Below are 27896 nucleotides of genomic sequence, written 5' to 3'. Positions count from 1 at the left end.
TTGTTTGGGTCGCTAGTTTTCTTAGTTAAAAAAAGAAAAAAAAAAGGGCCTAACAAATAAAGCACCTATTGAATAAACATTTTTTACATAAAATTTCCTTTTTTTATTTTTTTTAAAATTTTTTATATTCATAACAAAATGTGAAAATTGAGATAAAAGAAATAAGGGAATTAAATGTAATAACTTTTAATTGTATATAATGTTATAATGATGTGGAGATAAAGTGCAATTTTTCTTAATAATTAATTTTCCATTTGATGGCTAGCTATAATATTAATCTTATTTGAGTTCTCATTACATACATTAATTAAAAAAAAAAAAAAATGATCACACGTGTTTGTACGCATTCATAGATAGCTTGACATGGATATTTTTTCATTGCCATCAACCCATATTTAGCAACAATAGTGTCGCCACCAATAAACTCTGCCTCATTTTCTTTATCGTTCTATAATTTGTTTATTTTTAGTTTAAAACAAAAAAAGGTAGGTTATGTCTTGTTTGAGAATAAATTATTTTAATATTTTTGTTTACTAAAAAATATACAGAAAAATAGAGAAAACAGTGTAATAAGTTATAATAAATTTTTAATTAAAATATTTAGTTGGTAAATGAGGTCTAGTTGTCAAAATTTGATGTCAATTTGTAGAAGTGAAAGACTGAGGTGAGAGAAAGTGGAGAGATGGCAAGGGAAGGTAAAATGAGACATGGTGAAAAGGTCGTTACAACAGTAGCAGCAGGAGATGAAGAGAAATAATAACAGAGATAATAGGAAGAAAAGTAAAAACAAATTGGGATGCCTTTATAATTATTTTTGCAATTTTTTTTGTAGTGTAATTTTCAAATACTAACCTCTTATGGAAGATTTTTTCAAACCATAAATTAGTATATATTTTGGGGTAATTATCGCACGAGCCAATTAGAGTTTGGGGTCTTTTGAAAATGGGTTATAATCCACTCCACTTCTCTCTCTCAAAAAAAATAAAAAATAATTATAATTAATTTTTAATCAACTTTCAACCCAAAAAAAAAAAAAAAAAAAAAAACTGACTATAAGTATATTATCAAAATAGCCCTTATTATATTACTTTTGTCAAAACAAAATATGCAAAAAGACACCGAGCGAGCGAGGATGTTTGGTTTCGTTGTAAAAAGTTACATTGCCTAATCAGATCGAACAACGACAGATCTCTACAGCGCTGGGTTTCTTCTTCTTCTTCTTCTTCGTGCTACGGGACAGCGAAAGATTGGGTTTGCGACTATGTTGGGTTCGGAATCGAACTTGGAAGCTCAGTAATTGTCATTGCTCCAACAAAAATGAAGGCTGGGAGTGCTGCGAAGCTCATCGTCGATGCTCTGCTACAGCGCTTCCTCCCACTTGCCAGGCGTCGCATCGAAACTGCTCAGGCACAGGTAACAATTTCTGATGCCATTTTCTAGACTTGTACTCAAGTTTATTGGTGGATTTGACATGTGCTTATTTATTTATTTTTTCTGGAATTTGGAATTCCTAATTTCAGTTCAAAATTGTATCTGGATACGCGTGACGGTGAAATGTAGATTCCAATTGTATTTTTTGTTGGTATACAAAGCAACCCAACACATGGAACTGGGATTACAGGCGAATCATTTTTACCCGAAAACGAGCCAAGGGTATAGATTCAAAATTTAGAATACACATTTCATTGTTGTGTTGATTAACATTAAAACAATGGAGTGTAATAAAGAGAGGATAAAGAATCATTTTAATCAGCATAATTTGTCTGAAAGAAATTAGTTTTCAGTGTCTACAGACTGCTGCATCCAGGAGGGGGGAGAAATTCAACGGATTCACTTCTCTTAGGCCGTGTTTGGTTCAAGGATTTGGGAAGGGATTTGGAAAGGAAAAGAGAAAAGGTAGGTGAAATGAGAATAAAATATACTTATATTTTACTTAATTTCACATCTTTTTTTCCCTTTCCCTTTTCCTTTTCAAATTCCTCTACGAATCCATGAACCAAATACATCCTTAATGTTGTATAAAACTAAATTTCATACTTACTTATTTTGTTTTTTTACATAACGGTTCTCATTAATGCATTATCTAGATGAAAATTTTGAAATATTTGATTATTGCGTGGTTGAAAAATACTGAGGCGTCAGTGGCGACCTATGTTAGTGGGAGTGGGGATATCGTAGTTTGGGGTATTTGATAGTAGTGGCAGGTCCAAGATTGGGAGGTTGGGCAGTTGGTGGTTCTTTTGGGTCTCTTGTATGGTGTGCGGGTTTGGGGGGTGGGGGAGGATGGTTTGGTGTGGCGCTGGCAGGGAGCAAAGGGTGTTTTTTTTGGTTTCCTTGTTTTATCGAGCTTTGAGTGGTGGGGTGGGCAGGGTGTTTCCTTGGTGGAGTATTTGGATTCCGAGTGTCCCATCTAAGGTGTCACTTTTTGTTTGGATGGTGGCTTTTAATAGTATTTTGACAATTGATAATCTAGTTTGTCGACATCATATTCTGGTAAATTGGTATTTTATGTGTTGTGAGGATGCGGAGTCTGTTGATTACTTGCTCATTCACTGTTTGGTGGCTTATTGGCTGTGGGTGTTGCTTTTTTCTACCTTTGGTGTGGTTTGAGTTTAGCATCGGGGTGTGTTGGAGGTCCTTTAGAGTTGGGCTGGTGGTCGGGTTGGGAGGCGGCGCCGAAAGGCTTGGGCACTTGCTCTCCTATGCGTATTGTGGCTAATTTGGTTGAAGCGGAATCTGCAGATCTTTTAGGGGGTTACCTGGCCTGGTCCGTGGTTAGAGTCTAGGTTGTTGACAGTTTTTATAGTTGGGTTATAGGTAGGGTGGACTTGGATGTGTTTGCTTTTTTGGATGTTTTGAATGACTTGCTTGGTTAGGATTCTATTTCTCTCTTTGAAGCTTATCGTTTTGTATTCTTTTGCATCAGCTTGATTCGGTTTCTTTAATAATATTGTATTTATTTATCAAAAAAAAGGAAGAAGAGAGAATCTCATTGGTCGATGTTGAATCACACGGGTAAGAAATATATGAAAGAACACACGAAGAGGAAGCCAAAAAGGAAAACCATTTTTTGTGTAAGTTAAGAAGTGAGCTAAATATGATGATGCAATAACTTATCAATTTTCTTTCCATGTATCATTGAAAAGCTTGTTGGCTTTGCGTGAAGTATTGCTTAGATATTCAAAAGATATTATATCAGCACAATACATTTCAGAGCAATGTTCAGTTTAAGTGACAGTCTGATAGACAAGGTACAAAAAATATGACAATAATCATCCTAAATTTTCTCCCTTGTAGGTTAAAATAAAATATGAAAATAATCCTCCTATTTTTATTGTTATTTTTTCAACGTGGCTGAAAAAAAAAAGAAGGGAAAATGGTATCTCAAATTAGTAATTTTCCGTGTTTTCCTCCTATTTTCTATTCATTCTTTTACACGTTTAAGGAAAAATGGTATCCTTTGGATTTTCTTTCCCTTTCTCATAAAGTCATGAAACAAATGTTCCCCACTCAGCTTTGATATGTACTAGTTCTCTGTCTTTTTGATCCATTCTTCCCCACTCATCTCCACGAGAGTATGAATTACCTGCACATTTTCCTTTTCCTCTTAATGTAATAGGGTATCGAGTTAAAGCTGCCTGCTAATTTAGTTGGTAAGACCTGTTGGTGGTAGTACAATGTGCTTAAGTTTGTGTCGGGAGCTTGAAGGCCAACTTCCTGTACCCTCTTGGTGATTGCTTTAGTTTGGGTCTATATTTAGCTAAGGAAAGAAAAAAACAAATACACCTACATATACACATATAATAAATCTTCTTGATAAAAAATATAAATATTAAATAAAGAATTTTAGTATTTTCATATTCTTGAAATTGCAATTATTGTCGAGGGAAAACTGTGTCATACGAAAGGGCCTATAAGAGTTATAAGCTTGGCATCAAATCAATGTTCATTGATTACTCAATTGTGTGTTATCTTTATTTATATGGCACGATACCAAGCACAAAATGTTTTTCAAGAATTTATTGAGAAAGAGTTAAAATTTACAAAGAAAGCCTGGCCCGTTTGTTTTGGGGTATGAGAGGAGGATTGGGATTAGGATAGCTGTGGGTCCCATTTGATGTGCTGGTTGTTTACAGAGTTGAGGAAGGGATTGCTAAGTCGAAGGGCTTAGGATAGGCCTTGCAGATGAGATTCGGATGGGCTTCCAGGACTTAGTATTAGAAAAATAGTCCGGCAGACTAGAAATTTTTTATTTTATTTTTTACATGCCGGGCATTTTTTTTTGAACATTAATGTTTAATTTTTTTTTTATTTTTTGTTAAGTAAAAATATTATTTTATTTATTTTATTTTTTCTGAAATTTTTTTGTTTTATTTTTATTTTTTTTTTAAATTTTTTACATGTTGGGCATTTTTTTTAAAACATTAATGTTTAATGTTTTTGTATTTTTTTTATTTGTTTTATTATTTTATATTTATTTTATATAAAAATAATTTAACAATCCATACACTAACAACTATCATCAAAACAAACACAATTTTACTTAATCCCCTCATTATCAATCCCCTCCATCCTACCTCTGAAAACAAACAGGGCCTATAAGAGTTATTGGAGTTGGTCTTATGTTTTATCATTGGTTGCTCAGGTATTGTTTTATTTTTAAAAAAAATAATGCTATGTTAATCAGGTTTTGTCGGATATTATGTAAATATCATACTAGTCTTAAATTATGAATAACTATTTTTTTATTCTACATCATGGTTGTTTTGGTCTTTTCCATTTGTTTCAATGTTGTTAGTTTTTTATAATCTTCACTAATAGTTTGCAATAGCTTCTTGCCTTGGCCTGCGGAATAAACAGGATGGACAATACCTTCGACCATCGGACCCCGCCTATGAACAAGTATTGGATTCCTTAGCTATGGTGGCACGACATACTCCCGTACCACTCCTGGAAGCTCTTCTTAGATGGAGAGAAAGGTGGGTCTTTGTACATTCTAAACTTATATTCAAGTTATATTTGCCCATAAAAACCTTATATTCTTTGGTTCGGTAGTTGTTGTCCAAAAGATGCAAGTCTTTCTCTTCTATGGTGTTAAAAAGAGAAACTGTATTGTTTCATTGCAGTTTAATATCATAAAATTGAAATGGCACTTGTATCTTTATTATGTTGTGTTTCTGGTTTCTGTTGCAGTGAATCCCCAAAGGGTGCAAATGATGCATCTACATTTCAGAGAAAGGTTTGTAATAGATTAATATTTTGATAGTAAAAGACTTGCTATCTAATTAATTGCTTGAGGAAATCTACTCAAGTTATTTGAAGCTTAAAAGTGTTTTTACATTGGGCCAGCTTGCAGTGGAGTGCATTTTTTGCTCAGCATGTATTCGATTTGTGGAGTGCTGCCCACAAGAAGGACTAACAGGTTCGGTGATTTTATTGTTTTGCTGACTTTTATTTGAATTTGAATATTTCTAGTCAGATGAAATTTGCTTGTCCTTGCTGCAGAGAAGCTGTGGGTTGGGCTTGAAAATTTTGTATTTGACTGGCTAATAAATGCTGACAGGTAAGCCTGGTCATGATTGGTTTAGAAACTTGCAAACTGAACATGGGTAATTTAGTTATGTTGGTGACTTGCAAATTATATTTATCATGTGGTATGCCAATAATATATATATATTTTTTAATCATGCGGTATGTTACAATTCAAGTTTTTCTCTTTATTTGGCTAAATCTAGAATTGTCTATACTCTAAAGAACATATTTGGTCTCCATACTAGGTCAATCATCTTTTGCAACTAGTGTGCCTGTGAAGGCATCAGTAGGAATGGGGCTGATTTTAGTAGAATGTAGACTGTAAACTACCAAAATTTTGTGACTTGAATCTACAATATGAATGATAAGTCTTCTTCGAGAAATAGTGCATAATATATATTCATTGAGATGCTCAAACATTCATTTAGCACATGAAAAGTCAATGCCTGCATCATGCTGGCATTTATTTTGAAATGAGCCCATTGCATTCTTCTCTCTCTCATTCCTGTTTTTCTTCTGGTATCTCAATTCTAATGGTTATGTTGGCATGTTATTTGGCACAGTGCACCTTATTTGTCATAATGGTCCAAATTGGAATTAATTTTCATTGATCTGTACCTTGATATGATCTCAAGTAACTTTTGATTTTAACTGGGGATTGTTTCTTAATATATATATATATATATGTCTAAAAGTAGTGCTAAATGGTTTATTATGTTTTTGAGTGTTAATAATGACTTAGATGTGATGATGTCCATAATCTAGCCTGAAGAATGTAAAGCAGAAAATGAGGACCTGGTTGCTATACTCCATTATGAACCATGAACCTTGATGAACTATCACTTTTTAGGAGTTGGAGAGACATGTGATCCATGTTCAGTAGGAATAAGCTTGTTCTCTCATCTACCCGTATATTATACTTGGTATCCACTCAATATCTACCAAATGCAGGGTTGTTAGCCAAGTCGATTATCCTTCATTGGTTGATTTGCGGGGCCTACTTCTGGACCTTGTTGCACAACTCCTAGGTGCTTTGTCTCGAATCAGGTAACTGATAAGTACCTACTGACATTTATTTGATAAACTACAATATTATTTGAAGCTGTTCAACCACTGTGAATTTGTTTTATTTATTATTTTTTTTTAAGTGTCTATTTGCTCATATATTTCGCGATGTCTTGGTTTTAGTATAGGTTTCAGTTAGCTGAATATATTATAATGATCTTAACTAGTGTCATGATTAATTAGTTGTTTCTAGTTGATATAGTATTGGTCAAGTTTGGTTACATTTGCTGACTTCCTTGAGGCTCTAGTGTCCCCATTCCTCAGGGAAGCCTGCTGGAGCTGTTCTTCCAAATTACAAAATCATTCACACCGCATTATCTAATTGAGCATTCATTTTTAAGTACATTGGTTGAAATCATCAAACCCTTTTTCACCTGTATGTTCACAGGGTCTTGTCAGTGCATCATGTGTTAGTATTACTGACATATACGAAATAGAGCTGTAGCATATAGGCAGTCTCAAATGTGATGATCATTCTATTTTATTTTTGTGGTTCTTTGGTAAGTGATCAACATGAACCCTGGTTATCTGCTACATATTGGCCCTGACTTTGCTGTGTCTTTGTTTTTCCTTGTACAACAAGTCTTTTTAAGGTGGATCCTATCATGCTGGCTGCTGACTTGCTGTTTATGTTTTTTTGTTTTGCCTTTTTACTTTATTGATAATATTGCGCACTTTCTTGGTCTGTTTATATTCTCATCAATGAGTTCAATTACCATGTATGGTAGGATCAGTGATTTAGCTGATTTAAGTGATTAAAATTGGGAACTAGTAATGATATGTATTATAGGTGAACAAATATTCACACTTCTATATGACTTCTCAGCCATTCAAAATTTTTAATTTTTAATTTTTTTTGGGACTGGAATGGTATCTGGAGTGGCATTTGTGCTTTGTTCTTACTAATTCTCAGCCAGTATGGTAAAATCTTGGTTTAATTTTTGGTAACACTTCTTTTTTTTAATAGGTTTAGTCCTGTGACTGAACGTTTTTTCATGGAACTCAATACTCGTCGGATTGATACTAGTGTTGCTCGAAGTGAAACACTTAGTATAATTAATGGAATGCGCTATCTGAAACTTGGGGTATGTATGAGATTAAAAATCCTTTAGTGAAATTTTGTATGAAGGCAAGTATATGATAATAAGGTGATTGCCAGGTTAAGACTGAGGGTGGACTGAATGCATCAGCTTCTTTTGTGGCAAAAGCAAACCCTCTTAATCGTGCTCCCCATAAAAGAAAAAGTGAACTTCATCATGCTCTATGCAATATGCTTTCACATATTCTAGCACCACTAGCAGATGGTGGAAAAGGCCAATGGCCTCCTTCTGGAGTAGAACCTGCACTTACCTTTTGGTACGAAGCCCTTGCACGAATAAGAGGGCAGCTTATGCATTGGATGGACAAACAGAGCAAACATATAGCTGTGAGTAATGCTCAGACACCAATTGTTTTTCCTTTTCCTGGAACTCCAAAGTTCTGGTCATTTTGTAACCTGAAAAGTGAAAAAGAACTCCATTTTATCTTATTGGATTTTACAACCATCAAGAATGTTTTATTCTTAGGACGTGCTGTTATTTCTTGGAACATGGATGATCCAATTTGATTTCAGTGTACAACTTCTAAAGGAGGATATAAATGATTGTTAAATCTATATTATCTGAATATATTTGCTTTCTCTTCCTTTATTGTTTTTTTGGATTTTAGAAGTTTTATTTATTTTTATTTAAGATGATTTTATTAGTTGATTTACCTTGTAATTTTCAATTTCTCTTCAAGTACAAAATATCTGGTTAAAGCTTATCTTCCATCTTTTTTTTCTTTGTCTTGTTTGAATTAGCTGGAGCCTCCATTGTTGAAGGGTCTTGTAAGCAATTGGCAATCTACACCTCACACAGTAGTTCATTTACGCAAATATACAATTATCTTCAGTTAAATTATAATATCAGAACAACAGTCTTGCAGTAAATAACAGTTCAGTTATAAGCTCAAACCAATTTTGCTAGATTCATATGGTTTAAGTTCATTGAGTCCATATCATGCTTCGTCTAAATGACCTTTAATTTGTGAGTTTATCATCAAAATCATATTCAGTCATATATAGAGTGATAAACTATCTGTATGCTCTCTAACTTGTATTTTATTGATGTCCCCCACACGTGAACCCAAAAAAACAAAGACTCTTTAATTTTTAATGTTTTTTTTGCAGTTTGATTAGACTATGGTTATTTTTATAAACTACATATATTTTCTGGTCAACATTTTACATTTAGACCAATTTTTACCGGCATGCATCTTTCATTAGCTGTGTCTTTTTATCCTTAGTGTTTGTTGTTGACTCTTTTCTTGAATTTGTTTTTTTTCCCCCTTATGTAAGCAATTCTTTGTTTTAGGTTGGTTATCCTTTGGTGACTCTTCTTCTCTGTCTTGGTGATCCTAATGTTTTCCTCAGTAACTTTGGCTCACACATGGAGCAGCTCTACAAGCATCTTAGAGTAAGTTTAACTACCTAACAAACAGTGTACATGACAAGCTATCTGACATGGTTGTTCTTGCATGGGTCCTTTATGCCAGGCTTGTTACTTTGTTAATGTGTGGAGATCATATATGTGTTATTTTCTATTTCACAGGTTCTGTATGTGATATAGTGGGCTTTGTCATGCAGGACAAGAACCACCGTTTTATGGCCTTGGACTGTCTTCATCGGGTTTTGAGGTTTTACTTGACTGTTCATGGGGATTCCCAGCCACCAAATCGGGTATGGGACTACCTAGACAGTGTGACCTCACAACTCCTAAACATTCTTAGGAAGGGAATGCTAACTCAGGATGTTCAACATGACAAAATTGTTGAATTTTGTGCGACTATAGCAGAACATAATCTTGATTTTGCCATGAACCATATGATATTGGAATTGCTGAAGCAAGATAGTCCAAGTGAAGCTAAGGTTATTGGTCTTCGTGCCTTGCTTGCCATTGTTATGTCTCCTTCCAGCCAGCATGTTGGCCTAGAAATTCTTCATGGTGATTTATGATTCTTTTCTTAACTTAAATATTCTGTATACATGCTTGATTTTGTTCCTCGAACTTCTCAACTGATCTTCTTGTGTTGCATTGACAGGTCATAATATTGGCCACTACATTCCAAAAGTAAAGGCTGCAATTGAGTTGATTCTAAGGTCTTGTCACAGAATCTATAGTCAAGCTCTTCTTACTTCTTCAAGGACCACAATAGGTAATGTTTTCTGTTTTTCAAATTTTTCATGCTGTATGCAGAATCATTGAAATGAAATAATCATCGTCTTCATAGTGTTACTTGCATGTATTTGTTTCAAAGGATTTACCCGATTCCACTAGGCAAAGAGAAATTGTACATGACTTCACCACCGCCATCCCTAAAAATTCACCCAAGAGTCCAGAATTGCCTAGGGCAGCAACCATTAAAGTAAAAGTTGAATCTGCTACTAGTCTCCATTGTTGAATCACAGTGTTATTTCAAGCCACCCTGTGCTTATGATTCTCCAGTCTGATGATGGACATAGGAACCCAGAACCCAATCGAAGCCTCTGAAATTGAGACCTGAAGAGGTAATGGACTCTATCGTGCACCTTGTTCTCGGGATTATCAGTGCATTGAAAAAATGTACTGACCTTTTTGTAGAATAATGAACCATGAAAGCCAAAAAGTCAACTTTTGAAATAATCTTTTGAAACTTTTAAAGCCATGGAAAGAGACTGCCTCAAAGATAAAGTACATGAGCCTTTCTATACCCAACCGACGTGTTTGGTGAAAGGGCTTTTCTTGGTCTTCTCTTTAGGAGTATTCGTGTTCACTCTATGATGCGTCCACAAAAAAAAAAAAAGCAAGGAAAATCAAAAGTGGAAGCATGATGACAGGAAATGTCATAGAGGATGAACCCATACTTAATGTGACCAGAAAATGTGTGTTTTATCAACAAAAAAAATAAAAAATAAAATGTGAGTTTTCCTCTCCTGTACCCTGTTCCCTAGTTTGCTTAGCATATAGGGGAGGCTTTCCCTTTTAGAGGAAATTCTGAAACAATGAAGTCTTTCTAGAGCAGACTGCATCTTCCTTGCAGCCATTTATGGTTCTTTAGGCTGTCTTAACTGTAAGGACATCACTTTAGGGAGGGAGCACTTCTCCTTTGTTTGGAGAATTCATGTTTTCATTCTTGCCTTCATCCAGAAAGCTCAACTGCCATCAATTCTCTTTTCTATGATGGAAACCATGGTCTCATTTCTATTTGTGGGTTTTGGTCAGATTTTGTGTGTGGAACATTGACTGTGTTGGTCTCTCCTTGTGCCACTTGCATGTCTGCTGCACAATTTGGTGGTTCTGTGATCTGTGATATTATTTAACATTTCTTTTACATCTCAACTTATTTGCCTTCTACTAGGTAATCCATTTATCTTCTGTAGTTTTGTAATTTTGGTTATTGACTAATTGTCCTCTCTAGTGTGATTCTGCTTTCAATTTTTGCTTTTGTTGCTTGAATGCCACATAGTAATGAATTGCATGCTTCTCTAGATGCCGTAACCAAGGAAAAGTCACAAGGATATCTTTTCCGGTCAGTTCTGAAGTGCATACCATATCTAATTGAAGAAGTTGGCCGAAGTGATAAAATCACTGAAATAATACCTCAGCATGGCATTAGTATTGATCCTGGTGTTCGTGAGGAGGCAGTACAGGTACTGAATCGGATAGTGAGATACCTTCCACATCGCCGTTTTGCAGTTATGAGAGGAATGGCCAACTTCATCCTACGGCTTCCTGATGAGTTCCCTCTTCTCATTCAAACTTCATTGGGACGCCTGTTAGAACTAATGCGTTTTTGGAGAGCTTGTCTACCTGATGATAGGATAGACTATGATGCACAAGAGGCAAAGCGTGTGCAGAGGAGTGATGGATTCAAGAAGTCTTCTTTCCGTCAATCAGGAGAAGCAATTGAGTTTCGTGCTTCAGAGATAGATGCAGTTGGCCTTATATTCCTTAGTTCTGTTGATAGTCAGATCAGGCATACAGCATTGGAGTTACTGCGCTGTGTTCGTGCTTTAAGAAATGATATACGGGAACTTGCAATGTATGAGAGATCAGACTTGAAGAATGAGGCTGAACCAATATTTATAATTGATGTTTTAGAAGAGAATGGGGTAGGTTATACTTTCAAATATGTTTTGTTTTTCATTTTTTTTCCCTTCTTTTTTTCGAATGTTGTTGCATCAAACATGAACCTATGAGGTTTACAGGATGACATTGTTCAGAGCTGCTATTGGGATTCTGGGCGTCCATTTGATTTGAGGCGAGAGTCCGAGGCAGTACCGCCAGATGTGACGCTTCAATCTATTTTATTTGAGAGCCCTGATAAGAACAGATGGGCTCGATGTCTTAGTGAACTAGTCAAATATGCTGCTGACCTTTGCCCGAGCTCTGTTCAGGAAGCAAAGTAAGCCTTTACAAATTTGCATTTGTGTTACATTTTAAATTTTTTTTGCTAAATGTTGATTCTCTTGACATATCATTTTTGTTTTTCCGTAGTAAGATTATGAAGTTTCTTATGCAGTTATTGCAGTATCTTTAAAGAAATTAATATTGCAAGGTTCTGCCCCTTGTAAGACGTATATATTTCCTGTTTTTTATATATTTATACACTCACTTGCCAAAAAAATGAATATGTTGACATGTGAGTCGCTATTTTTCTCGATTTTATATATTGTAACTGTTGGTAAATGGTTGTACTAAAAAAATGGAGTGTCTCTCCTGGTGTGTTGTTGGTGTCTTTCAGTCTCTCCAGTTTTTCTCTCCTAGCTATGGGCCAAAATCTCCAAGTTAGTACGTTTTGAAAATTAAAAGAAATCCAAAATCTCATAGTGACTTCATCTTCTTTGCAGGTTAGAGGTCATTCAGCGTCTTGCTCATATCACACCTTTCGAGTTGGGCGGAAAAGCTCATCAGTCGCAGGATATAGACAATAAACTAGATCAGTGGCTTATGTATGCAATGTTTGCATGCTCATGTCCACCAGATAGTAGGGAAACTGGTGGTTTATCAGCATCCAAAGATCTCTTCCATCTTATTTTCCCGTCACTAAAATCTGGATCTGAAGCCCATATAGTAAGTACATACTATCAAGCAATCCATAATTCTGAAGACATGATTTAACTTGTATATTGTTACGAAGCACACAGTTCTTGAAAGAGCCAAAATAATGTGGAAAGGAGGAGAGTTAGTCTTAAAGCTTGAAGATCAGCAGGATTGGAGAATTATGGAATCAAATTTTTACTTTTTTCCCCAATCAGAAACTATTTTCTCCAATTCAGAGAGGAACTGTTGGTCATGTTGACAACTTCGTATAAAAATACATAATTCATGGAGGTTTCAACTTCAGCATTTCAGAGTGGTCCTCTGCAGCCAAATTTATAATGAAATTGTTTATATTTTAAATTAAGATAAACAAAATTGCTAAAAGAAAGCCTGAGGATGGAAGAAAATTGAAGAAACAGAAGATAAGAAACTGAATTGTAGAAAATATGGGACAGATCATAGAAGTTAGATGCAGAGTTGTGATCCTATGATCTTATATTCATGCTCCTCTACATCTAACTTTCAGGCAATTCTTGAATGCAGTTTGGTCCAATTTTAGCGAGTTGCTGGATAATTGTATAAGTGAAAACCTTGCAAAGGAACTTGTTAATAATTGGAAAATGTGTCCTTTTGGACTATGAAGGACAAGCCTTGAAATTTTTTTCTCAAATGTGGGTAATACTGTCTTGTCATATCCTATATGCGTATGATATTCTATTGAAGTTTATCTGCATGGTGTGTAGTTTCAAATTTGGTTCTTTCGTTGGCATGCAAAATAGTTTTACTTTTTAGTATTTCATGAAAATCTATTAGCTTATAGTTTTTTATCAGAGTCCAAAATTTTTCCTGCACAGTCAGTATCTGTTTCACTCTATGTTCCCTAATTAATTAAACTAAGTAACATCACCAAAACCCTGCTTTACTATCCTTTCCTTCAAAGAAATTCTAATGTGATAATTTAGTACTTGTAGAAAAGAGGGGATAAAATGTAGTGTTAATGGGAAAAGATTAGATTCAAACCAGCTAGTAATAGAAAATAGAAAACAAAAATGAAAAAAGATTCGATTGAAACCAACTGGGTTGAGGTTCTTTCCGAAATACACAAGCATCTTTTTGTTAATGTGACTGTTGTTACTAGAAAAAAGTGTTTATTCTTCATCTATTTAGTATTAGTGCTCTTGAATATATCTCAAGTTGGTTGTTTCTCGTTTTCCTTTTCAGCATGCTGCCACCATGGCTCTTGGTCACTCACATCTTGAGGTATGCGAAATCATGTTCAGTGGGCTTGCAACTTTCATTGACGAGGTTTCTCTGGAAACTGAGGGAAAACCAAAGTGGAAGGTATAGTTGATGACTAAATGCACAAAAAGTTCGCCCTTTTTTCTTGTCTTCCTTCTTGGATGTTGGAAGCTTACAATGTGCTTTTATATTGTTTTTTCCCCTTATAGCTCATAATGAGCATCAAACCACTATATCAATTATTCAGTTTATGATGTAATTGCTTATGGGCGGGAAAAATTAAATCCTACAATGATTATACCAATTTGTATGAAGTAACTGAATATATTATGCCAACACTAAACAATGATGGTGGTACTGCTTTCAAAAACTAAAATTTGCATTGTTAATTCCTATCAAAGTATATATAGGAGTTGATATGGCATAACCTTCTTCTGCCTGAGTTTAATGGTGAAACAAGGAATAGTACATCAACAATCCAATGTCATTTCACTTTGATATCCTCATATAAATTAATGCTGTTAAAACCATATAATGGAGTGATCTCCCCATAATTCCTTTTCACTTTGGTTTCATACATGATGTAGAGATCATTTTTGCTATCGTTTGAGTATTAAAACAATAGTGGTAGACCACTTATTTATGAATTTTTATGCCAATCAGCGAAAATTATTTTAAATGGTGCTCTAGTTAATATTATGCTAAGATCTTGGTATACAGCTCATAAACTATGTGAAATAATTGAAACTCAACTAAAAATAATTCCTACAATTCATTGATTTTCGTTGAGAAAAAATATGTTTTTCATATTAACATTGTATGACTCAACAATACTGAAGGTTGCCATCGCTTGATAGGATATGGGCTTTTGTTAAATATCTCTCTTAGCAAATGTTGTTTTTATTTCCTTTCATCGGTCATATCAGAGATATCCTAGCCCACCTTCAGAAACTATTCATGAAACTCTGTTTGATACAGCATGTGGAAAATGGAAAATATTTATATAAAAGAAAATTAATGTTTTGACCATTAGGTCTTTACAGGTATAGTTACTAGTTCACTTCAATTCATTTGTGGGTTCAAATGCCGTCTTTATGTTACCAGGATTACATAGACCATGCATGGCCTAATGTGACATCTTCGGGGAAATTCCTTTCTGTATATGATATTTTCTTTTGTTGCTTTGATGTTTATGTATCTGCAATTTTCAAATTTTGCATTCTGGCCAATTGAACTTACGAAATGTCACTCTTATGGATATAGAGTCAAAAGGCTCGTCGTGAAGAACTTCGTACCCACATTGCTAATATATACCGCACTGTTGCTGAGAATATCTGGCCAGGCATGCTAGGGCGCAAGCCAGTTTTCCGCGTTCATTATTTAAAGTTCATTGAAGAAACAAACAAACAAATCTTAACTGCACCTGCGGAGATCTTTCAAGAAATGCAACCTCTCCGTTATGCACTAGCTTCTGTTCTAAGATCATTAGCCCCTGAATTTGTCGAGTCGAAATCTGAGAAGTTTGACCTTAGAACCAGAAAACGACTGTTTGATCTTCTTCTCTCCTGGTGTGATGACACAGGTAGTACATGGAGTCAGGATGGTTCTAGCGATTACCGACGTGAAGTTGAACGTTACAAGTCCACGCAGCATGTTCGGTCAAAGGATTCTATAGATAAATTTACATTTGATAAAGAGGTGAACGAACAAATCGAGGCAATCCAGTGGGCCTCGATGAACGCTATGGCTTCACTATTGTATGGTCCTTGCTTCGATGACAATGCAAGAAAAATGAGCGGCCGAGTAATATCGTGGATTAATAGTCTATTTATTGAGCCTGCACCAAGGGCTCCGTTTGGTTATTCTCCGGCAGATCCAAGAACACCATCGTACTCCAAATATGCAGGAGATGGTGGGCGTGGAGCTACTGGACGTGATAGGCACAGGGCTGGCCATCTTCGCGTGTCCCTTGCAAAATTGGCCTTAAAGAATCTCCTCCTTACAAATTTGGATCTGTTTCCTGCTTGCATTGATCAGGTATATCTTTGGCATTTCATTTTGTACCACATGTCAATCAGGATATGTAGGCGACCATTTAATTGATGTGAATCACATTCTAATTTTATATGTAATCTTGTGGTGATTATTTGATGTGAAAATGGAACTAGAGAAACAATTTTATTGCCCAATTAAGAGTGATGATCTGATGGGTGGCTTTCGTTGTACATCATTGTTTCATGTTTGAGCAGGTTTCACGTTCTGGTATTCTCTATGTTGCATTGACAACCTAAGTAACATTACTTTGCTTCTGATTGATGTCTCCTATTTAATTTCCAATTTCAATATAAATGACTACTTTTTTGCTGGACTAATTGGCTTAATATATATATATATTTTCTTTTCCAGTGCTACTACTCTGATGCTGCTATAGCTGATGGCTACTTCAGTGTACTTGCTGAGGTCTACATGCGCCAAGAGATTCCGAAATGTGAAATTCAGAGATTGTTGAGCCTGATCCTCTACAAGGTTGTGGACCCATCTAGACAAATACGCGATGATGCTCTTCAGATGCTCGAAACACTTTCAGTCCGTGAATGGGCTGAGGATGGTATCGAAGGCTCGGGAAGTTATCGAGCCGCTGTTGTTGGCAACCTCCCTGACTCCTACCAACAGTTCCAATACAAACTCTCCTGCAAGCTCGCCAAAGATCATCCTGATTTGAGCCAGCTACTTTGTGAGGAGATCATGCAGAGGCAACTTGATGCTGTTGATATAATTGCACAGCATCAAGTTCTAACATGCATGGCTCCTTGGATTGAGAATCTCAATTTCTGGAAGCTCAAGGATTCGGGTTGGAGTGATAGATTATTGAAAAGTCTCTATTATGTAACGTGGCGACACGGTGACCAATTCCCCGATGAAATCGAGAAGCTTTGGAGCACAATTGCTAGCAAACCTAGAAACATTAGTCCAGTTCTGGATTTCTTGATCACAAAAGGGATTGAAGATTGTGATTCTAATGCATCTGCTGAAATTAGTGGTGCATTCGCTACATACTTTTCAGTTGCTAAACGTGTCAGTTTATATTTGGCTCGCATTTGCCCACAGCGTACAATTGATCACCTGGTTTACCAATTAGCTCAGCAGATGCTTGAGGAAAGCGTGGAACATGTTAGGCCCGGTGCAAATAAAGATGGAAATTTCGTGTTGGAATTCTCTCAGGGGCCTGCAGTGACCCAAATTGCTTCTGTTGTGGACACCCAACCCCATATGTCTCCATTACTTGTGCGGGGATCTCTTGACGGTCCACTCAGGAATGCCAGTGGGAGTTTGAGCTGGAGAACAGCAGGTGTTGGGGGCCGAAGTGCTTCGGGTCCACTGAGTCCAATGCCTCCCGAGTTGAACATCATTCCTGTAAGTGCTGGCCGGTCAGGCCAGCTCCTTCCAGCTTTGGTAAACATGTCAGGGCCATTAATGGGGGTACGGAGTTCAACGGGAAGCTTGCGTAGTCGCCATATGTCTCGAGACAGTGGAGACTACCTCATCGACACTCCAAACTCCGGTGAAGATGGGTTGCATTCTGGGGTTGGAATGCACGGTGTTAGTGCTAAAGAACTTCAATCAGCGTTACAAGGGCATCAACAACACTCACTGACTCATGCAGACATAGCATTGATTCTACTTGCAGAAATTGCATATGAAAATGATGAGGATTTTCGGGAGCACCTGCCTTTACTGTTTCACGTCACGTTTGTCTCGATGGATAGTTCGGAAGATATTGTGCTGGAGCACTGCCAGCACTTGCTTGTTAATCTTTTATATTCGCTCGCAGGTCGGCACTTGGAGTTGTATGAGGTTGAAAATAGCGATGGAGAGAACAAGCAACAGGTTGTGAGTCTGATCAATTATGTTCAGTCCAAGCGAGGTAGCATGATGTGGGAGAATGAGGACCCCACGGTTGTAAGACCCGAGCTCCCAAGTGCAGCGCTCTTGTCTGCCCTAGTTCAGAGCATGGTCGATGCCATTTTTTTCCAAGGAGACCTTCGGGAAACTTGGGGTACTGAGGCACTCAAATGGGCTATGGAGTGCACTTCGAGACACCTTGCATGCCGATCACACCAGATTTACCGTGCACTGCGGCCATGTGTTACAAGCGATGCATGCGTTTCACTTCTTCGTTGCCTCCACAGGTGTTTGGGAAATCCAGTACCTGCAGTTTTGGGATTCATTATGGAAATTCTATTGACCTTACAAGTGATGGTGGAGAATATGGAGCCTGAAAAAGTAATACTCTACCCCCAACTTTTCTGGGGGTGTGTAGCAATGATGCACACCGACTTCGTTCATGTTTACTGCCAGGTGCTAGAGCTATTTTCTCTTGTGATTGATCGTTTATCGTTCCGGGACCGAACAACTGAAAACGTACTCCTTTCTAGTATGCCACGAGATGAGCTCGACTTGAGTGTCAGTGACAGTGCTGATTTTCAACGGATGGAATCGAGGAATCTCTGTGAGCCATCACCTTCTGGTAGGAAGGTGCCGACCTTTGAAGGCGTACAGCCTCTTGTGCTTAAAGGACTCATGTCGACCGTTAGTCATGGTGTCTCTATTGAGGTTCTCTCACGGATCACTGTTCACTCTTGTGATTCAATTTTTGGGGTTGCAGAGACACGGCTCTTGATGCACATCACAGGATTACTTCCCTGGCTCTGCTTGCAGCTCAGCCACGATGTAGTAGTGGGCCCCACTTCACCGCTTCAACAGCAGCACCAAAAAGCTTGCTCCGTCGCAGCCAACCTCTCAATTTGGTGTCGAGCAAAATCACTGGACGAACTAGCCACGGTTTTTATGGCGTACTCTCACGGTGAAATCAAGAGTATTGACAACTTGCTTGCATGTGTGTCGCCTCTGTTATGCAACGAGTGGTTTCCGAAGCACTCTGCACTGGCTTTTGGGCACTTGCTACGACTTCTGGAGAAAGGGCCGGTCGAATATCAGCGGGTGATACTTCTCATGCTCAAGGCATTGCTCCAACACACTCCCATGGATGCTGCTCAGAGCCCACATATGTATGCAATTGTGTCTCAGCTTGTTGAGAGCACTTTGTGCTGGGAAGCACTTAGTGTTTTGGAAGCCCTTTTGCAAAGCTGTGGGTCTATAACCGGGTCACACCCGCACGATCCAGGTTTCTTTGAGAATGGGCCGGGTGGGACAGATGAGAAGGTTCTTGTTCCTCAGACCTCATTTAAGGCTAGGAGTGGACCCTTACAGTTTGCAATGGGACCAGGGTTCGGACCAGGTTCAGCACCAGTTGTTCATGGCAGTGCAACGGAATCTGGGATGTCTGCTAGAGAGTTAGCTTTGCAGAACACCAGCCTAATCCTTGGGCGGGTCCTCGACAGCTGTGCACTTGGGAGGAGGAGAGATTACAGGAGGTTGGTGCCTTTTGTGACCACAATTGGAAACCCATAGTTGTATTCAGCGCGTAATTTTAGACTTTCGATACTGATATATTAGCTAATATATGATCTGGATTTTAAAAACATGGATGCTTCCTTTTATTTTTTTCTTGCACATTTATTTTGGTGGATGGAATGCTAGGGTTTGGGGGCTCGTTTGTAAATAGAGATCATAGCCTAGTGGCTGTTTTGGCATGTTTTTATATTAATCAAGTTTTAGAACTTGGAACACCTTTCTCCTTCTCCCCCTACTACTCACCAATGGTCAATAGTTTGTAGCAGTTAACTAATTTCTTTAGTTCTCTAAAAAACTAATTTTTTTTGCTGTTCTAGGAGTGAATTTTGGGATCTTTAATTTCTATTGTTAGCATAATATCATCAAATTAGATAAAGAGTCGTCCGAATCTGAATCTGGTTTATTCGGATCTGACCTATTTTAGTACTTACAAGAAAATCCGAACTGAAAGATTTAAGCGAAAAAAGTAAACTAATTACCATCTCAAAAGAGCAAAACTGGTCATCGCCATGTTCAGTGCCTTCAACCATGTTGAAAGCAAACTTATAGACAACTGGAACATGATCATCGTTACACTAGGTCTTGGTTGTTAAAGATGTGTACAGAATTTATACATAAAAATATATGTATAAAAATAATGTGTGATTTTGATTCAACTCGTGTAATGGAATTTACATCTCAAATGAATTCAGACATATGAATATGTCTAAAAATTTTGTGGCTATTTCTTTCTGCATAAATTTTGTATTTGCACACCATCTAGTTAAAAATATGTGCACGTAATTGTTGTACAGAAATATGATTACAAGTGTAATTCAAATTCAATTCTTATATGATAGAAATTACATCTTAAATAAATTTGGATCATATATTATTATTTTTTTTTGACTCTTTTGAATTCTGTATCCTTTTCAATTCATGACATTAACAAATCAATGTGTGGCACTAAGGCTCCATCTATATATAGGGTTCCTTTTGTATATATATATATAACAAACAATGCTACAAAATTACTTCGAAATTTACACAGAATGTAAATTGTATGGACTAGATTCATTGTTGATTTGGCTCACAACACATCAAGTTCAATCTCCACCACACTACCACACACCCACTTTATGGGTGAATTTATAGGTATTTTTTTATCGGTTTATATATTTTCTGAAAAAGAAAACATTAGGGCTAGCTCAAAGTTATAAAGAGATTGAAGGCTAAATTAATGATTACTTCCCACTTAATGTGGTAAATTCCACAAGGTAGTTTGGAAGTTTAATAGGTGAGAATTCCAGAGCACAGCCTCTCATTCACACCACAAAGAAAATACATACACAGATACAAGAAAAAGGTGCAGAATAAGGAAACAAATCATATCCTACATAAGCATTTGAATTTCTGTAACTACATTCCAATCCACACAACAACAAATTTTATTTAAGCACCACACAATACAACAATGCCCAAGAGAGGGATATATTGAGAGTCTAGAATCGATACACACCTGTATTCACTTTAAGCAAAGCAACTTAACTTCAAATATCCAGCAAAGTGACACTGAATTCGAATGGATTTTTCCTAGCTAAAGGAATCCTGCTTTCTTGGCGCCTTCACGCCAAATGATGCGACACCCACTAATTGATTGTCGTCAACAAGGGAGTTTACTCTCGTGGTGATGCATTCTTCTTGAACAAGGCAAAGGCATCACAGTATATGGCCACCAGGTTTGAAAACACAGCAAGGCCAATCATGAAAACACATAAGATCTTGTCCTTCTTTGTTGCTATGCCATGACGATCCCTGAAGCAGAGCATGCAACATTTATTGCTTAATAACATTAAACTATCGTAGCATGATGAAACAAAAGTTGGAAATTAAGCAAAATCGGAATCTCATACATCTGAAAAGTCTAGATGTCATTGGCAAATTTTCTTTTTCTTTTTTTCTTTTGGGAAGTCAAGGCATAGATGTGAATATTAATCAACATAAAATCAAAAAACAAAAAAAAACAAGGATGAGGGCAAATGCGAAGAATACAGGCCACAGACACAGTGCAGCTTAGATTGAGATCAATCCAATTGGCCTTCACACTGCTGTTGATGTACTCAAGCTGCCAAGATTAGGTACTACAAGAAGGCCAACTGAGATCATTACAAAATTCAATATTGCAAGATACTGAATTTGATACTCAGATCATTTCAATGCCAAACACTTTAACAAGGTTTAGCTTGCAGTATAAACAAACCTTTCATATGTACATTCTTTCCTTAGATACTGCTCATCAGTATCCAATAATAAAGCCTACCTCCAAACTTCACTAGCCCTTCAATCCAAACTTGGCAAGAAAGTCTACTTGAGAAAAAAAGTGTTTCACCCTTGGTTCAAGAGGCCATATTATCACAAAAATAAGGACCTTCTACAATCCACGAAAAGAAAGAGGAAAACTCTTTGATAATGGAAAGAATGTACTTGAATTTTTGGAATAATTTGTTTTTAGTTCAAATGGTAGTGGCAAAGTTGAGTTCTCCCCAAGTTGCAATATCGGAGTCAATAAATGACACGTTATCACCTGGACTATAAATCATTCATGTTGTGCAACATCAAAAGTGCTAACTTCAAATTTCTCCCTTTAAGCCCCACTTATCACCAACAATTAAAGCCTACTTGAAAAAAAATCTATAATAAAGAACTTATAGTTAATTCCAAAAAGGACGCAAGTAACTTACTTGAGAGTAATGGCAGCAGGAAAGATGAAGCCAATGCAAACCGCAGCAGTTGCTCCAGTGAATTGGAAAGCATCCCAAATGCTGGGAATGAAATTTGCACCCAAGAAGATGGTACCAATGAGCCCAAAGCTGATTGATGCAAACCTCAAGTTGTCCAGTGTCAAAGGGCTTGCAGAGGGAAAGAGGAGACCATCTAGGTTTAGCCGTAATGGATAAAAAACAATGGGAAAGACGAGCATGAGATGGACAGCATAGCTAATACGAACTACATCATTAAGGAGAGAGCCATATGGAATGCCAAGGTCAGCATCAAAGTTGGCGAGCACGTCGTCAAGAGTTGCATCACCAAATAGGAGGAACCCAAATAAGCTTGTCAATATGTACACAGTTGAGCAAAGAGCAAGTGAGGATCTCACAACCGCTTTTATCTGGGTATTGTCCTCAAGTTCATTGTCTATTGAGTGAACTGCAAAATTTTCACATTCCCAGAGGGTCAAGCCATTATTTAAGAATTCCAATTTAAAATGTGAAACTAATATGTTTAGGGATGTGATCAAATTGCTGAAGTTGCTCTGCACCTCAACCCTATTTTTAAAAAATCAGTCCTTACAATATAAAGTGATAAAATTGACTTTTTCAAGAAAACATTGTTTCAAAATGCAAGTTTTGAGCGAACCCTCTGTATAGCCAAACAATCTGTGATAGTAAAGTTTTCTGTTATAATTGGATAACAATACAGAAGTCACACAAAACAACTTGATTAAAAATCAGTTCAATCAGATATAAGGTAATTTCAGTAACCCAAAAAACCCAGCCATCAGAAGCATTATTCCAGCATTCCAGAATAAAGACACATAAGAGAACAATTGAGTCGATTTAAGGTTGATCAACCACGATCCCAACCTAAACCACATATAATGGAATTGAATACTGAAATCTGGACAGCTTGCATGGTAAGTCTCCACAATCTCACTTTCAAACACATTAATTTTTCATTATTCAAATCCTAATGCCAAATAATAAAAGATAACATGCTCAGATATTAGCAATCATATAGAATGAAAAGTCTGTAGTCTGCATACCATTGTAGTGGCAGATGAATGCAGTGACGAAAACTGGGACTACAGTGAAGAGATTAATGAATGATGTCAAACCAGTAACATCAGGAAGCAACCTGGGCATCGAAATGCTTCCATTTGTCAACTTAAAAATGGTGATTCCCACTGTAATAACAAGGAACACGAGAGCCAGCACAACTGATAAGGTAGACGTGAAACTCAATGAATCTGCAACCATGAAAAAACACACATGAGGACCGCATCACAGAGTAAAAAACACAACAGGTGAAAGTGCAACAAAATTCACCAATGACCAAATATAGGGAATTTACAACTCAATCAAGATGGTAAACTCAGATTACATGCAAAAAAATTAAAAATAAAAATAAAAATAAAATAAAATAAATAAAAATGTAAAAATAATGAAGTTTCCTCTTCTTTTTTATTTTATAATTTAAGTAATTATAACAACCAGTGTTTCAGCTCTTTCTGGGTAAGTGAACCTGCTGAGAATCTTTGAATCCAGAGGAGTGTAATTATCAGGCTATCCATCAGATCAGACAGACAAAAATACAGTATTCAAGATAAGTATAAACCACCAAGATAATTCGAACAAATGAAACACAATTGAGTGTATTGAGGCACCTTCATCCAAAGTTCAACTTGTGGTGGTTAATTACGAATAAGACACCAGTAAAAGAAATACCAGTGGAACTTATTTCCACTACGAGCTTGCTAATTATATCCAAATTCAAAGAAAAGGACTGACCTATACGCTTTAAGCATGCCAATGGAGCAAACACAGCAAGGGTTACAACTAGAAGAACAAAGGTGCGCCCACTCCACCAGTATGATCCAAACCACCCTTCCAACACACCAGCATGATGAATTCCACTTGAAGTTGTTCCAGAAAGCACATCACCTTCAAAAACAAGTTTAAGTGGAAAAAAAATCACTACTAAACTGCTTAGAGATGTTCTCATAATTGCGAGTACCATAAATTACATACAATAAATATGTTAACTATAACCTTCATCAAGTAGTCATCTTAATGGCAATGAATATAGATGTTAGAAATTTAGTCTTTCTTACCTATAATAATCATGTACACTATAAGCATTCCAACGTTGTTGACTAAAACACATACTTGCAGAGCAATCCTACCACACTTTCCAAAGGCATCCCCCATAACACCTCCATAAGAGGTTGATTTCCCAGCTCTGCTAAATCTAAGTAACATCTCAATTGAAGCTTCTGCAAGGAAAGCCATAAAAATGACCATAGCAATCCCAAGAACAAGGCCCAACGCTTTCATAGTCGCAGGCAAGGCCATAATTCCAGCACCAACGATTGTGGTCGACAAATTAAACACTGCCCCCGTAAACGAAGCCCCATCAAACTCATCAAACGCGGAACACTCCTCTTGTTTAGTGGGCAACAGAGGTGCTTTCTCATCAACAACAGGTTTGCTCTTTCTCGACTTCTTCTCTTTCTTCTCTTTCGCTGGCTTAAGGCTTCCAATTGTCATCCTCAAATTACTAAAATGAATTATATGTGCAACAGCTCAAACTTCTAGGAATTAATTCTCACAAAAACCTATACCAAAGAGAGGGGAAGAGAAACTCATAAGAATCAACTAGGAAACCTCAAGCTGTTGCAACTTTGTTACTTACTTTCTCGGACAATCTTGAATTGCAAAATAAGTAAAAATTAATGATACAATTAATTAAGTTGATTAAGATAAAAATAGGACTTTTTTTTTGGATCAAACATGAAGATATACAGCTCAAAAACCCAAACAGCCAAAACGGAAATCCCAATTTTCCATAACAAATGGCACGGCTAGATCTACCCAAAAACAATTATAAATTCCAATCACAAACCAAGTAAGAAATTAAGGACCCAATTAATAAAGTTGATTAAGCTGAAACTAGGATTCTTTTTAGATCAAGCATGAAGATATACAATTCTAAAACCCAAACAAAAGGCACGGGTAGATCAACCCAAAAACAACTCCAAATTCCAACCAATAGGAAATTTGCAAAACCAGATCTAAAATAATTGAATCTTTCTTTCTCTATTTTAATTTTAATTTTAATTTTTTTTGGTCACATGTTCAATTGAATCTTTGACAAAAAAAAAAAAAAAAAAAAAGGAACTTTGAATACTGAAATTAGAATGTGTGCTAATAAACCCATAAACTCAAAACCCAAAAAAGAAAAAGTCAACATCTACCTGAAATTGCTCGAAAGCAACTGAAAAGAACGATCAATTTACAGAAAACTAATGAAAATGTATGAAAAATTCTAGACCCAGAAACGAATCGATCGCAATCGGGCTCTGAAGTCAAAAGAAAGACTCAAAAGCTGATGATTCCAGTCAAACCCTAAAATTCAGAGACCAAGAACCAGAGAAAGCGAGGATTGTTTCCTTGTGAGTAATGGAGCTTTGGCTCTTTACTTACCCGAAAAAGGAGCTTTGGCTCCGACTATATATAAAGAAGTAGAAAGAGATAGTTTCATTCAACACGTAACGCAACGTTGTTCGATAATCAATTACCAGTATTTTTGTACACCAACAGTTCTAATCTACGATATGACTGAAGAATTTGGTGGGATTTCACCGTAGTTTTCAATGGAATGGAAATTTTTAGGGGTTTTTTTTCTCTCTCTCTCTTCCTTTCACAAACTGCCAAAGTCTCCCTCAAATGGGCCTGCTTATCCAATCAGATCGCATTATCTCGTTCACGAGCCGTTACCATTTTGGAGGGAAACAGTAAACGTGTTATTGTACTGAGGGCTATTTTGGGAACTTGGCTAAAAGTCACTTTTTTTGGTTAGTAGCAAAAGTTAAAAGTTGGCTTTTTTGGCTTTTTTTTCATTTGGCAAGTTGGTTTTTAGCCAACGGTGCAATTACAATTTTACCCCTCATGGGTCACAATGTGTTACATAGGTTCAGTTGTAAATATTTTAAATAAATGGGGGTAGTTTAGTCATTTTATTATGATTTGACATCATAAACAAATATTAATCAAAAAAGTCAAAAGTCACTTTTTACCAACTTCCCAAATCATTTGTCTAAAAAAGCCAAAAGCTTGGTTAAAAGCCAAAAAATTACTTTTTACCATCTTCCCAAAACAACCCTGAAATTCATACATAATTTTATTTGATTTTTTTTAACAGAATTATTACATTTCAACAATAGTTTATATTTGGGTCTTAATTTCTAGTGTTAGTAATAAAATAAAAAAGTCATTAAAATGTCAAAAAGTCAAATAATTATACAAAAAAGTCTCTTTATTTTTTACACATTTTTTGATAAAAAATTAAAAAATTATTCTAAACATAATATTACTAAAATAGTTTATATTCCCAACCCAATCCGTAGACCAAAATTTAGGGAGTTCAAACTAGTGACCTACATATTTTGAAACGTTTATCGTTCTAAAACTTGCATTCAGCTAATCGTTTAGAGTTTTCTTTTTTATTTTCCTTACGTACCATATGCAAATTATAATCTAATTTGATGGTGGTTACAAACTATTATAATATTTCGTTTTTGGGTTATTGTGGTGGTAAGAAAAAAAAATTATCAAATCAAAATTGATTATAATCCATTACGGTATTTGATAATGTTTTAAAATAATATTAATTACGATACATTGCAATAATTTTGGTTATGATTAAAATAAGGATAAATTACACCGACACTCATGAGATATGGTCCAATTATATTATATCCCTTTACGTTTTGAAAATTACTTTCTCAATCTTGTGGTTAATAGTTTCATTTCACAAAACCCCCTACTTATATAAAAGACAACAACTCCTAGCAAAAAAAAGAAGAAATTATATTAAAAAAAAGTAAAGCAAAAGAAAGGAAAAAAATAATAATAATAATGATTGAGACCCTCGCACGACCCCACAAATTTGGACTACTCATGATGTGAATCCCATGCATATATGAGTGGGCCCTACACATACATGGAGGGCCATGATCACTTCGGGGGTGTAGGGGTCATCCCTAAAAGGGATCCTAAACATTTTTCAAAAAAAAAAAAAATAGAGGAAATAAAGCAAAATAATAAAAGAGAGAGCGTATAAGTTCAATATTTTCATTCTTTCTAAATAATTATAATAGGGGATTAGTGTAATTTTCTAAATATCAAAGGGTGATATGTATTAAGCTCAAACGTTAAGGGGTGTAAATGTAATTTACCCTTAAAATAATCTTCAATTATATCTAATGTTAACTACTACCCTATATAATTATGCTTAATGGTCCAATTTTTATTTATTTATTCATGTATTTTTTAAGTCAAAACATACGAAATAAGAGTGGACAGAATGTGTAAGCCAAAATTTCCGAAGATACATACACTTGTGAATTACATTTCTGTAGGCACGTGCTCTACACGCGCTTATAATTGACCCCATCGAATAAACATTTTCTCATTTATTCAATTTTGGTTTGTATGTCCTAAATACTAATTAAGAATCTTAGCCAGCCGCCCACCCCACAACCTACTTTTCAAGAATCCAATTAAAAATATTAAACAAGACAAATATGACGTTCAAAGATTTCAAAGGTTGTATAATTCATCCACTAACATTAATTAAACAATTTAATTAAATAAAAACTAGATTAATGCTATTTTTTCTGGTGTAAAAGAATTATTCAAGGAGTATTATTTTTTTGAGTTACCA

General features: G+C 36.1%; 2 protein-coding genes across 9 annotated transcripts; one reads left to right on the top strand and one right to left on the bottom strand.

Moving 5' to 3' along the window:
- The first annotated feature begins 1087 nt into the window (after positions 1-1087).
- On the top strand, positions 1088-19627 carry LOC114286211 (uncharacterized). Of its 6 annotated transcripts, none has more exons than XM_028229314.2 (18): positions 1176-1413; positions 1785-1896; positions 4832-4979; positions 5194-5239; positions 5350-5422; positions 5506-5563; positions 6484-6579; positions 7565-7682; positions 7757-8023; positions 8991-9092; positions 9263-9620; positions 9718-9831; positions 11145-11767; positions 11864-12060; positions 12506-12728; positions 13920-14039; positions 15201-15974; positions 16344-19627. In XM_028229314.2, exons 1-18 carry the CDS (start codon positions 1318-1320, stop codon positions 19407-19409), a joined length of 6591 nt encoding a protein of 2196 aa, XP_028085115.2. In that variant the 5' UTR covers positions 1176-1317; the 3' UTR covers positions 19410-19627. The 6 variants fall into 6 exon arrangements, with proteins under 6 accessions (XP_028085118.2, XP_082753853.1, XP_082753846.1 ...); XM_082897724.1 differs by lacking the exon at positions 1176-1413 and adding an exon at positions 1623-1653; XM_028229317.2 differs by lacking the exon at positions 1785-1896 and having other exon boundaries at positions 1088-1413; positions 4861-4979.
- A 1138-nt stretch (positions 19628-20765) lies between these two features.
- LOC114286213 (amino acid transporter AVT6A) lies at positions 20766-25964 on the bottom strand. 3 transcript variants are annotated; one of them, XM_028229325.2, is made up of 6 exons: positions 25750-25964; positions 24283-24786; positions 23960-24112; positions 23215-23418; positions 22133-22598; positions 20766-21206 (listed from the first exon to the last, which is right to left on the bottom strand). In XM_028229325.2, the coding sequence occupies exons 2-6, from the start codon at positions 24716-24718 to the stop codon at positions 21068-21070; spliced, it is 1398 nt and encodes a 465-aa protein (XP_028085126.2). In that variant the 5' UTR covers positions 24719-24786; positions 25750-25964; the 3' UTR covers positions 20766-21067. The 3 variants fall into 3 exon arrangements, with proteins under 3 accessions (XP_028085126.2, XP_028085124.2, XP_028085125.2); XM_028229323.2 differs by having other exon boundaries at positions 25426-25949; XM_028229324.2 differs by having other exon boundaries at positions 25655-25949.
- Positions 25965-27896: the final 1932 nt, after the last annotated feature.

Source organism: Camellia sinensis, chromosome 1, assembly GCF_055761805.1.
Source record: "Camellia sinensis isolate YWXY chromosome 1, ASM5576180v1, whole genome shotgun sequence".
Classification (NCBI taxonomy): domain Eukaryota; kingdom Viridiplantae; phylum Streptophyta; class Magnoliopsida; order Ericales; family Theaceae; genus Camellia; species Camellia sinensis.
Note: the sequence above shows the minus strand (reverse complement) of the source record. Positions and strands in the feature narration are given on the sequence as shown.

Excerpts from the sequence above, each read along its gene's own strand:
- LOC114286211 (XM_028229314.2), top strand. The coding sequence starts at position 1,318 with ATGAAGGCTGGGAGTGCTGCGAAGCTCATCGTCGATGCTCTGCTACAG. Across the intron at positions 1,897-4,831 it reads TGGAAAGGAAAAGAGAAAAG|CTTCTTGCCTTGGCCTGCGG; the intron begins GTAGGTGAAATG and ends AGTTTGCAATAG. Across the intron at positions 6,580-7,564 it reads GGTGCTTTGTCTCGAATCAG|GTTTAGTCCTGTGACTGAAC; the intron begins GTAACTGATAAG and ends TTTTTTTAATAG.
- LOC114286213 (XM_028229325.2), bottom strand. The coding sequence starts at position 24,718 with ATGACAATTGGAAGCCTTAAGCCAGCGAAAGAGAAGAAAGAGAAGAAG. Across the intron at positions 24,113-24,282 it reads AGTGTACATGATTATTATAG|GTGATGTGCTTTCTGGAACA; the intron begins GTAAGAAAGACT and ends TTGTTTTTGAAG. Across the intron at positions 23,419-23,959 it reads GGCATGCTTAAAGCGTATAG|ATTCATTGAGTTTCACGTCT; the intron begins GTCAGTCCTTTT and ends TCATGGTTGCAG.